The 12,507-nt window shown below is 31.1% G+C and overlaps 2 protein-coding genes across 4 annotated transcripts in view; both read right to left on the bottom strand.

Moving 5' to 3' along the window:
* The window catches only part of LOC123705740 (formin-binding protein 1-like), a 44,586-nt gene extending 38,571 nt beyond the window's left edge, over positions 1-6,015 (bottom strand). For 2 of the 3 annotated variants that reach the window (XM_045654732.1, XM_045654730.1), the window contains exon 1: positions 5,782-6,015. In XM_045654732.1, the coding sequence (XP_045510688.1) occupies positions 5,782-5,805 (24 nt within the window). In that variant the 5' untranslated portion in view covers positions 5,806-6,015. The remainder of the gene's footprint in view (positions 1-5,781) is intronic. The other variant, XM_045654731.1, reaches the window with a different exon arrangement.
* A 276-nt stretch (positions 6,016-6,291) lies between these two features.
* Positions 6,292-11,418, bottom strand: LOC123702642. Its single transcript, XM_045650406.1, has 11 exons — positions 11,312-11,418; positions 10,978-11,228; positions 10,728-10,905; positions 10,230-10,407; positions 8,415-8,602; positions 8,064-8,211; positions 7,817-7,994; positions 7,431-7,644; positions 6,835-6,968; positions 6,661-6,753; positions 6,292-6,437 (listed from the first exon to the last, which is right to left on the bottom strand). The coding sequence occupies exons 2-11, from the start codon at positions 11,068-11,070 to the stop codon at positions 6,324-6,326; spliced, it is 1,518 nt and encodes a 505-aa protein (XP_045506362.1). The 5' UTR covers positions 11,071-11,228; positions 11,312-11,418; the 3' UTR covers positions 6,292-6,323.
* Between the last annotated feature and the right edge of the window lie 1,089 nt (positions 11,419-12,507).

A 12,507-nucleotide genomic window follows, 5' to 3' on the forward strand; every position in this document is an offset into this window, starting at 1 on the left:
CCTGCATTGCAAATAATGACAACTCGTTCTGGCTAAGCGCCAAGATCCAGCAAACATGCATATATTTCGTCACTCAATTATAGGACAATTTTCGAAAGAGAATCATCAATTGTTCAGAATACTAACCTAGGTAGTTCAAAGTTGGTCACGGACGAATTCTACCTACCTATACCCGTGGCCCCGTCGTTGATGCGGCTTGACGGAATACAGTGGGGTTTTGGTCGGTAGGAATCCGACATAACCCACGGCCCTCTCCCCGGAAGCCGTGGGTATCTATGCAAGATTTCCCCACTTAAAAAAAAAAAATAAGGTAGGTAGTTCAAAGTTCTAGTTAAACAATAATTGATAATAATTATAAGATTTATTGATTCGATATTACCTACCTATAACATAGAATAAAATTTTTCTCACGTAAATAATTACATTTCAGTTTACGTTCGTTGTAGAAGAAATATTAACACTGAATTATACAATTTAGGTACTGGTAAAATGGGGTGAATAGAAATCGCGGGGTGTATAGAAACAAACCTGAGAACTTTATTAAGGTCGTTCTAGTGTCTCTATAGTCTGTTAAAGTATCTTTATTCCCACTATTAATAAAACTGCAACATTTTTCCTTCAATCTGGCAACATTAAAATTTACGTAAAGTTTAATGACATAAAGAAAAAAGCTGTTGAAGTGAATGTCTGCGTACAACTGTTTATTAACTGTGTAAAACTTTTAAAAAAACATCAAGTTCTTCACCGTTATCTCCTTGTCAATTTGCATACTTGGATAGCTAAGTTTCTCATCTATTAGGAATAAAAAGTTGAGTATCAATATTCCATCATTTTGTTCTAATTTTTTAGTAAAATCGAGACTTAGAAATTTTTTACAGAATTCGAGGTGAATAGAACCGAGTGGGGGGCGATTAGACACGCCCTTAGGGTCAATAGAATCGATCAAAGGTGTGAATAGATACGAGTGAGGGGTTGATAGCAACGAGAAAGAGGTTAATAGAAACATGATTTTCAGGGTTGTCAATCGAGTATTTTTTCATCATGACAGTTTTCAATTAAAAATTTTTGTTAAAATGTTTTTCTGTGACACTTTAATTTGAAAGTTACATTTTTTATCTTCAACGGCCTTAATCGGCATTAATCCTTTCAACCTTTGTAATGTTACTAACGCTACCAATATGATTATAATTACAAAAATTAAACTTTTCAATTATTGTTGATAGTTGTTTACTGAAAAACGAATAAGTAGGTACATAAGTACCATACAAGTTGATTTTGACAACCCTAAGTTTTTTTCTATTCACCCCTCTGTCGTATCTTTTGACCCCACTTTCAAGGTAAATAGAAACGGCCTACTTTTTCCTATTTCACAAATAATTCTCAAATTTATGTATAATCAAAGCATAACTATTTGGTTAATTAAAACGAGACTCGCAATTTGACAATTATTTGATAACAGCTTTAATACAAAATGTGTAAGAAAATCAGTCTAGAAGTTGAAAGTTGTGTCTATTAACCCCATTTTACGGTACCTACCTCATGTTTAAAAACATGATTATTTATTAACAGGAAAATGTAATAGTTATTGACCTGTTTTATCATTGTATTTGGCTTATTTTTAACACATGTAAACCATGCTATGTGCATATAATAAATATCTATACCTACATACATTTATAAATTTTGTCTATAGAATTAGGCAGGTAGTAAGGCTTGGATTCGTTTTTGCTTGATATACAATTAACTATGTACCAACTGCTTCAATGGCACTAAGACAATCTTTAGTTTAATGATCTCTGTATCTATTGAAGTATGGCGGGTATCCAGGTCGCGATTACAAAACGCTTAGCGAACTAGTTCACGGACAGCTGAAGATAATTCAATTGTTTGCTACCTGCCTTTTTAATATCTGATACCGGCTTTTTGCAACAGTCAATTAGTTGTATCTACATATAACGATAACAACGTATAAAACAATAATAATAATAATCTACGATTTTCCTCATGTTCATGCAATTTCCTGTCTTATTAATATTACGCGATATGCGATATTTCTGCGCGTTAGGTTTATCCCCACAACATTTACGCGACCGCTCAAAACAACCTCCCGCGACCACTTCATATCTGATGAGTGTTTAAGCCCTTCGTTTTCCCTTTTCCGTTTCCAAATTAAAAAGCGCTTCAACGCATCACGCGTGTATGTTAGAAACAGTTAAAAAGCGAGTTACGGCATGGTAATTGCACATAAGTAATAAACTCATTTCACAACAAGTACCTACATAGACTACGGAATGTAAACCGGCCGCAGTATCGGCCTTGCATCTTGCCAACTGACCACTCACACTCCTAGATTTAAAATGAATGCAACACTATCGTACGCGATTAGTTTGATAGCAGCAAAATATTTGTACATTCAACACAGCAGAGGTTAAAGACCTTATAATTGAGCTGTTTAGCTAAAAAATGTTCTTAGTGTGTCCTGAATCCAAACCTAAAATAGAACCATCTAACATGTGGCAGTTTTTAGTATTAGGCTGATTAAACACTATCAAAGCATGGCATACAACAATAATAGTTATAAAGAGTTTAATAATTTTTGTATTAAACTTAAACTATCTAATGATAGTTTAAGTATAGTAGTAGAAGTAGTAGTTAAGTAGGTATTATTATATATAAATATTAATTGTAAATATCATTCATTTTACTTTAGTGGACATATATAATAATTAGTTAATGAGAAAACATTTATTAGGTCTTTAGTAAATTGTGCACCAAGTAATATTTTAGTAATCAGTTAAGAGTTATTTATTAATTATTTCTCATACTATTAAAAAAGGATGGATATATTTTTATAATAGTACATATCCCACAGCTCATATTAATTTCCAACAAAAAACATTTGATGATTTGAGTACAGCAAGGTAGTATACAAAAAACAAAGCCGAATTTGATAAATTTCCACCACAATATTTAAAATTATAAGAAAATAGGTACTAAATATTGTAATCTTCTATACTATATCTATACTAATATTATAAAGCTTAAGAATTTGTTTGTTTGTTTGTTTGTTTGAACATGCTAATATCAAGAACTACTGGTCCGATTTGAAAAATTCTTTCAGTGTTGGATAGCCCATTTATCGAGGATGGCTATAGGCTATATATCATCACGCTAAGACCAACAGAAGCGGAGTGCAGGAAGTTAGAGATAATTTTAAAATTCTGAAACATGTGTTTGACTTAGAGCTTTCCCATCGGAAATAACTTGACACTACTTAACATTCGATAACCTATTCAATTGAAGAATTTGAACTTGCAGGCCTGAATTCTCTAGATAATATTAACTATATTAACCTTTTGACCGCCAGAGCAAAAACGCATCGCCGTGCCCTCCACGCCAAGCCACAAATTCAATGAGATAACCTTGAAAATAGTAGGGAGTCCAAAATGTTATCGATAAACATAATAATTCACGTCTGAATATTTGAATAAACAGCTTATAACACAAAAATAATATTTATTTAACCTCATCTCCTACTGTAAAAACTTAAGACCACATTTATAGCAACTATCAACAAAAAAAATCAACCTTTTGAGATACAAAAATACATATAAAATTGCAGCAAGTTACAGCACTATTCTCTATCAGTTACGCCCCATTGGCATGTATACATGCCAATGGCGCGGGCAACCATCCTTTTTTTTATAATCTCTCGCTTCTGATTAGGGATGTGTAGCTGTATATTATTATAACTTATCGAGTTTATTTATTAAGTTTATATGAACTATAGGTATTATTGTGGAGTGTTTATTTGTAAATATCAAAACAACTATTACCTTTAAATAAAGGGAATTGCATTAAAACTACATATTTATTTTCCAATCATTTAGTTTAATACTTGAGTTATTACAAATACTAATTATATGTAGGTACCTATTTAGGTCAATTACCATATTTTGATATGACATAGCGACAATTTGTATCATAAGAATATTCTAATAAAGGCACTGATTAAACTTATTAGGTAATAAATTTTGAAAACTGCTAAATAGGTAAGTACCTACAGATTTTTAGAGATATTTGTATATTTTGGACCTAAGCGAATTTTTATCATTACATGGACAATAAATATTATGCTAGAACGCATACATTGTGTTTGTGACGATAAATTAAAAAATAATAAAAAATCAACAATTGTATATAATCATTATGTTCATTAACAGCCTTGTATTTACCTACCTATCTATATAATTATTATGCTCATTAATAGCCTTGTACTTATTTGATTATAATATTCGACTCGATAAAATATTTTTACAACTTTCCGCACTTAACAACACGGCACGCGCTTACGACGTCACCAGTCCGACATCTATTCATGTCAATGGCGCAGAAGGGATTGCATATCGATACTGTGCTAGGGATGCGCATGATTGGCGAAAAGGAAAATATTCAAATCAACAATATCCACCAACAAATATATACCAAAGAATGTAGTATTTACCTTTTTTCTCAGTGACTAAGCTTATATATTTTTTTTGTAGTTATTACAAAAATTAAGCGAATTAGAGTAATTTCGCTGAAATTTTTATGAAGTTACTTGAATATTACACTACATCACTACTAGGCACGTATACATGTCATTGGCGCGAGAGAACATGCTGTTTTAGCCATTAATTAAGTTATTTTTTGTCATCAAATATTTGAATAACTACTTGGCAATTTTGTTTACTGTGTACAATTATGTAATAACTGGGGATTCAGTTCATAAACTGTATAAATAAAACACGTAAAAGTAAAGGTTTAATATGTTAATTTTGTATTTATCTATGATCTGTTTCTTGGCATGTATAGGTGTCGTTGGCGCACAGGGCACGATTGCGCATGACATCTATAGATGTCATTGGCGTTCAAAAGGTTAATAATGTCTCATTTTGAAATGCTTGTTATTTTTCCTACGCTTCATAGGGACAATCCGAGTAATTGTGAACAGGGGTAATTGGAAATACTCCAGTTACATTTTAAATATCTATTCTAAGTAAGTCTTTTTTTTTTGCAACTGTCAACAATATTTTCATTTAAGAGATCCAATTCCAGTTGTTCGTATGGGAAGTAGACTAAGAGGGAAGAAGACTAAGAAAAGTAAAAAATGGTTTCTAAACATGTTTCTATTCATTTTAACATTCTAAATATCTCAACGTCTTTTTATTGCTTATATATTTATCTAACTGCATAAATAACAAATATTATCTTTTATTTGTCTAAGCTATCATCATTTTTAGCTTTGATGTTATAAGTTAGAGATAAAAATCCACAGACCACATCCTATTCAAAATTTGGGTCATATACTTTATTTGTTTAGCGTCATATAAAAACTTGTACTTATAGATACAATTGTGAAAGGCATAATTCATATACCTATGTATTAACATACTCAATTTATGAATTGTGTATTTACAACAATAATACTCATAAATATTTGTATTACGTATGATGTGAAAGTACCACGTTGCTTGATAAAATATATTATATTTTTAACATATTTTTAAAGATTAAATTATTAATGTGAGTATATCTATGGCTTATCCTAAATTCCTAAGGCAAAAAATACTGTTTCAACAAACTTTATTTTCAATTAAAAATCTTGACTCAGTATCCCCAACATTCGTCATCCATGATCGAGTACAAATATTATTATATTATTTAGTATATTTTCTAGAGACTCATTCAAATCTTAAGAATATGGAGAATCGGTTACGTTAATTACAAATACCTACGTACCCAAAGCTCAGTTCCCCAATTCATTTTTACAGCAATATCACACAACTTTCACAAAAAACATTGAAAACTCACTAGCACTTGTTTAACAGTTTATAATTAAGATTATTTCCTTAGATACATTAATTTCATCACAATAATAATTGTAAAAACAACACCACTTTATACACAAAACATGGCTGACTGAAGTCTGAACCAAACCACAGATTACTTGAGACTAGATTTTGACAATTGACAATCGGTAGTATCAACGACTGTCAAGAAAGAGAAACTTTGAGAAAGTGAAATAATTTGTTTGTTTATGGTTTGTATTGCCAGTTTTTTTAATTTTGCTAGTATTTGAGGAAAATAAGGATTATGTTAGAGGAAAAACAGAAATATATCTAATGGGCTGGAGAACAAAAATCAGATAGAAATATATTGTTGGTAAAATGAATGTACGAAATTGAATATTTCAAAAAATATTTCGTTCATTACTACATGTACTTTCTATAATCCAAATAAAACAAACAATTGATATTCAGTTCACGTATATTTTTGTTCTGTTATTTGTTATGTTCATGTGATACAAATATTTTGATGTGTTGAGAAACGTCACTAGCTAATGTTTGAAGAGAGCCATCTGATTTGCGGCGTTTTAATTTAGCATACTGCAGTTCCTGTAATACGTACGTGTAAATATTATGACACATATTATAAGAATTTAATTGTGAATTTGACTGTATTAAAATTATAAAAAAACATAACTAAAATAATAAATATGTTTTTGTTCTATCAGAATAACGTCATAAGAATCTTGTTCCTCTCCATTTTTTACTATGTACTTTATTTTCTATTACATATTTAGATATAACATATTTTCATTAGAATGACGTAATGTACCTGTTCAGGTTCTAAAATCAAAATATGGTGACTCGATCTTCTTGATGTTGAAGGGCCAGAAAACGATGCACCGTAAGATGATGGCAGTGGACTCTGTTTAAGAAAATTGAATAATTTAATATATTAATGACCAAAACTCACTATCAATAATAAATAATTAGTTGGATAATGTACCTTTATATCAGGAACAAATCCAAAATGCCTAGGTAATGGCTGTGTTTGTATATTGTAAATACCATCTTCTGAAGCTACCGATACAATCGATGGCCGTGCCGAGAGTTGTTGGGCGAATAAAATTGGGTCCGCATCTAGAAAAATATAAACAAATTTAACGGATTACTATTTAGTTTTCACTTTATAACTTTTGTAAGATTCTGTTTTGCTCTTTTATATTTCTGTACTCTATATACCAAGATTTGTTACAGTAAATATTAATACCTTAAGACTATTAGTGATATTGAAAATGTAAGTAAAACTAGTTTTTTTTCGGGAAAGAGTAACAACTAACAACCCACACAAACATTCTAAAGAAACTAATAGCTGAACAGCTCTCGTGTATATGCTGAATAAATATTTGGCCACCCTCTGCTTCTGTGTATATTCCTGTGAAAGGGGAAAGAGTTGACTATTTCAGACGAGATGTGGCAACTTTAAAAATGATAAAGGGCATTGTATTAAACAAAATCAATAAAATAATTTTTACATACCTTTCTCCCCGACCGTTCTTTGATATTTTAGGACGTAACATGCAAATAATAAGTATTACTTGCCTATATTCATTCCTTTAACTACTCTGTGAGCTTGAACTACTCTTCCAGCACTTCGTCTGAATCGGATACCCTTTTCTGATTCTCTTCTCAGCCGTTGCGCCGCTGCTGCAGATTCAGCAATGGCCATTGCAATAGATCCCATGCCAGATCTCTTAAGATTTATATCAATAAGATAACTGAGGCATATAGCGTTGGACAATACCATATCACTCGTCTTAAAAACAAAAGCACAATTATTTGTATGCCAGCACAATAAAGTGTAAATAAATAAATAAATAAAAGCACAACCAACTTCTAAATTTAAATAATAGATTTTTTTTAATATGGTGGGTAATTAAACGTAAAGTCGTTTATAGACGACAACTCGTATAAAAAAAAGTTATTACCGATCCCAAATTATTAACACTTATGTCAATAGACCGTAACGGTGTTTTAACTAGTCCAATAGCTCTTGCTAACAGATCACCGCATGTAGGAGGATTTGCAGCATTAATAGCTGACCATACACCAGCTGGTGGCTTTTCCAGTGGATCAGGTGTTATCCCACATCCAGAAATATTCAAGCTTAAATAAAAAAAAATATTTAGAAGAAAATCCGTTATAAATTTTGATTTAAGAAGCATCAATACCTACGAGGTCAGGTTACACCCTCTTGCCAAAGAGACGGCAATATGAGCAATACCATCGGATCCTAATTTATTATTCAATCTTAAATCTAATGTACGTATTTTACAGCTTGTATAATTCAATACTTGCGATATTGCCTCAATGCCAGTTGGACCTAAAATAATTTTATTTTATTTAGTATAATACAGATTTCGTTTAGATAGATGACGTTTGTATTCCACATTTTCTTTACAATTTTATAATAGTATATTAGTTTATAACCTGTGGTTTATAATTTATATTGTATCTTTTTGTATTTGTGTAAACATTTATTAGACAAAAGCCAATTTTTTTTAATGAAATAGATTTCACACTTACCAAAAATATTATCGGCTAGAATAATATTCCGTAACTTATCGTGCTTCGTTATAAATTTAGCTACGTAACTAGCACCATCGTTACCAATCTTACAGTGACTGAAGTCTAACGTCTCCAATTTTTGACTATCTGAGATTCCACGAAGAATATATTTTACTTTTTGACAATTCATATCAGTTCGTGTTATCCTACAGGAACATTTTAAGAGTACAATAATATATTAACAAAACTTATACAGGGTTACAGGAAAAGTCGATGTAGATCCGTTAAGGGCATGTAGTACACATCATTTCTGAATGATTTCACTATGGAACTCCCCATCCTAAACTTAATCGTTTTCGAGATATTCGAGTTTTAATTTTTTTTATGAAAATGCCCAATTTTGCAATTTTAGTCATTGAGGTAATTAAGAATCTCATTCTTCATGTAAAAAAACAAAAAAATAATCATAAGAGTCAAAAAAATTCAAAATATTCAATTGAATAGCCGAAAAATTTGGCATTTTCATAAAAAAAATTAAAACTCGAATATCTCGAAAACGGTTAAGTTTAGGATGGGAGGTTACATAGTGAAATCATTCAAGAATGATGTGTACTACATGCCCTTAACCCTTAATTACTCGCGTCCATATAGTTACACTTACGCTCGCGTGGGGTATATTTAACCCCAATTTTAAAGGTACAATAAAACATATTTTTAATGACATACTTTTATTTTTATTATAAAAATTAGAAAGAGACAACATTGTTCTAAATTATTAACTATCTTTAATCAATATAAATGTAATAAACTTTTAAAGATGAAACTTTAAATTTAGGAAGTTTTTAATCAATACATTTATCACATATCATAGTGGAATGGTCGTGACAAACTTGCTGGTGACATTTGGCACACATAAATCTTATTTTTTTATCCTTTGACCTTGGACAGATATGGCACCTTTTATAAGTTGTCGATGGACCACCTCTGGAAGTGGGGCTAGGATCCTGAACTTGAGCATTTTTTTGCCGTTTTTATATGGCCCTAGGCAGTGTGGTAAATATAACCATAGGCCATATTTTGTACGTATTTTGCCGACGTTATAGCTAACACACATTTGGTTGAGTTGTGGTCACTCTGGATCACGTCCTCGTCTACCTCATCTTCATCGGGACTATCTATGATGCTTTCTACGTCGTCTTCCAAACGCTTAACAATCTGGTAGTCAGAAAGACGTTTAATTGCCATTTTAGGCGTTCTAACCTAAAACAAATAAACAAAAAACAAAGATAAGTAAAAAACGAACTATTTAGTATATGTACTGCACATTATAAAATAAAAATACACATACTCACTCGTCCAAAAAAAGTTGCACGAATACTCGCGTGGGGCAATATATACCCCAGACGCGATCTCCTGACACAATCACACGACATGGAGCGGAGCTCGCGACTGATTCGCGGCGGGGAAGGTATTTAGGCAGCTACTAAGAACGGCACGCAGGTAGCTTTAAAAATGGCGGAGATACGACGCTTCAAATACGCCGTGGGGTCAGATATACCCCACGCGAGTAATTAAGGGTTAACGGATCTATATCGACTTTTCCTGTAACCCTGTATATAAACACTTGTTAAATTAAAGCAAATCTTAATATATATAAATCTCGTGTCACAATGTTTGTCCTCAATGGACTCCTAAACCACTTAACCGATTATAATAAAATTCGCACACCATGTGCAGTTCGATCCAACTTGAGAGATAGGATAGTTTAAATATGTAGGTACCACGGGCGAAGCCGGGGCGAACCACTAGTATTGTTTATAAATTGTAAAATACCTTAAGATTTTTAGCTGTATACATTTTTCCAGGCCTTTAGCTAAATTTTTTGCATCATTATCAGTAAACTGAAATTGATCTCTACGATAGTCAACACCAGTATAACGCAATTGGTAAGTAACATGTAATTCTACTAAATTATGTAAACTGCTTAATGCTGCATGTAGCGATATATGATCTGAAATATATACATATTTATATAATATCTATTGCTCGTACAGACACACTCACATATCATATAAAATGCAAAGTGAAATTAAGATTTTTTTGTAAAGGCTACAATTTTGAAACATAGTTAAGTAGAAATATGTATAAAGTTATTTAAGTAATAGAAAAAGTGTTCGATGTTTTCGAAGCCGAGTCCTTTGTCTCAATTTTTTTATGTAGGTAATCTAAATTTGTTAATAATTATTCATGAAGCATTTTAATATTAATGTCTTTAAAATAAAAATAACGAGGTAGAAATAAGTATGCACTGAATATAATTTTAATTACAACCTCTAGTAATAATTTCTCCGCGCTTAGAAGATAGCTTGCTTTCATTTTGTTTGTATGATGTTATTAAGTCAGCCATCTCTGGGGAAGTTATCCTTTGTGTAACTATATCAGCTGGTACTAAGCTTTGTATCGACAACGAATGAATATATGGCCCGCACAATTTTACCAAGTTTTGAATCTACAATTAAATATTATAAGAATTTTATTATACATTCTACGATTATTTGGTAAGTTTGGTAACATGAGTTACCTTTTCTGGGTCGTATTGACGTGGATTCATATTTTCAAGAATATCAGCATAATATCGCTCCATAAATATATTTATCCAAGGCTTATTCTCCATACTTTCAATATAATCGGACCATTTTGAATAATAGCATCGTTTCCAAAAAATATCATTATTTATATTATCTACTAATATTTGCAGTGGAATATTAGTGTCTAATATTTCCAAAAAATATTCACGATCCTTCGGAATGAATGTTTCTAATTTTGGAGTGCCTGCAAAAAAAAACATTTTTCCTTAAAAATATTATAAATTAATATATTATATAATTTTTTATAATATACTTCAATCTACTCACCAGACCAATTAGTATTTAATCTTTCAATACATATTGTAACAAGGGAATTTGGATGTTTAACATCCCAATCAAAATCCTCCGCTTTTAATACACGTTCCTTTTCTAGTCTTGCAGTATTTTTATACGTTGAATAAATTTTTTTGTTAATACTTTCCGGTAATTTCATAGTTACCAATTAAGTAGGTAAGTAAGTGTAGTATTTTATCAATAATTGCCGGTTACATTGTTACTATAACAACGCCTATCGTTTAATTGATCAGCATTTATTTTAACAATTTGAAATATATTAATTCTGATAATCTATACTAATATTATAAAGCTGAAGAGTTTGTTTGTTTGTTTGAACGCGGTAATCTCGGGAACTACTGGTCCGATTTGAAAAATTATTTCGGTGTTAGATAACCCATTTATCGAGGAAGGCTATAGGCTATATATTATCAAGCTAGGACCAACAGGAGCGGAGCAATGCGGGTCAAACCGCGGGGAACAGCTAGTCTACCATATTTGTCATTATAGGTCTACCAGAATCTGATGGCATATTTTTATTTAAGAAATAAAAGATTTTCATGTGGCAACTTATTTGACAACTATCAAATTGGTTGTCAAATTATTTGTCTTTTTTGCAGTTGATGAATAATTTTTAGGATTTTGTCTAAAAAATCTTCGAAAATGTCGAAAATGCCGCTGCGATCACAAGCGAGATGTGTTGTTTATATTGTTGATAAGAAAACATTCGATGAAGAAGGGTCCAACACATCACAATTTTCAATTTTGAAGATTTTATTGGTAAATTGGACTTACCCGTTTTGATACTTTAAATTAAAAAAATATTATATGTAGGTAACTATAATATTGTTTGTTGATTAGAATATAAACTTATTACAGGAGTTTCCAATACGGCTATTCTTCAAGTCAAAGCTGTCCAAGTCAATTTTATAATGTGTATCTGTTAATACTTACGAAAATAAACATAGTTTTATTTTATTTTTATTTTATTTAATAAAAAAATATAAGCAGTTTTGATCTACATTATCATTATATCGATATTTTCACATGGCATACTGGTAATAAATATACAAATATAGGTATGTGTAAATAATAATATGTATTACCTGTATACTGTATAAAAGTAATATGTATAATTGTACCCACTGTTCTGTGATTGTACCTATATTATACATGTAAGTATGTACCTA

The sequence above is a fragment of the Colias croceus genome, chromosome 2 (genome assembly GCF_905220415.1).
Source record: "Colias croceus chromosome 2, ilColCroc2.1".
In the NCBI taxonomy this organism is placed as follows: Eukaryota; Metazoa; Arthropoda; class Insecta; order Lepidoptera; family Pieridae; genus Colias; species Colias croceus.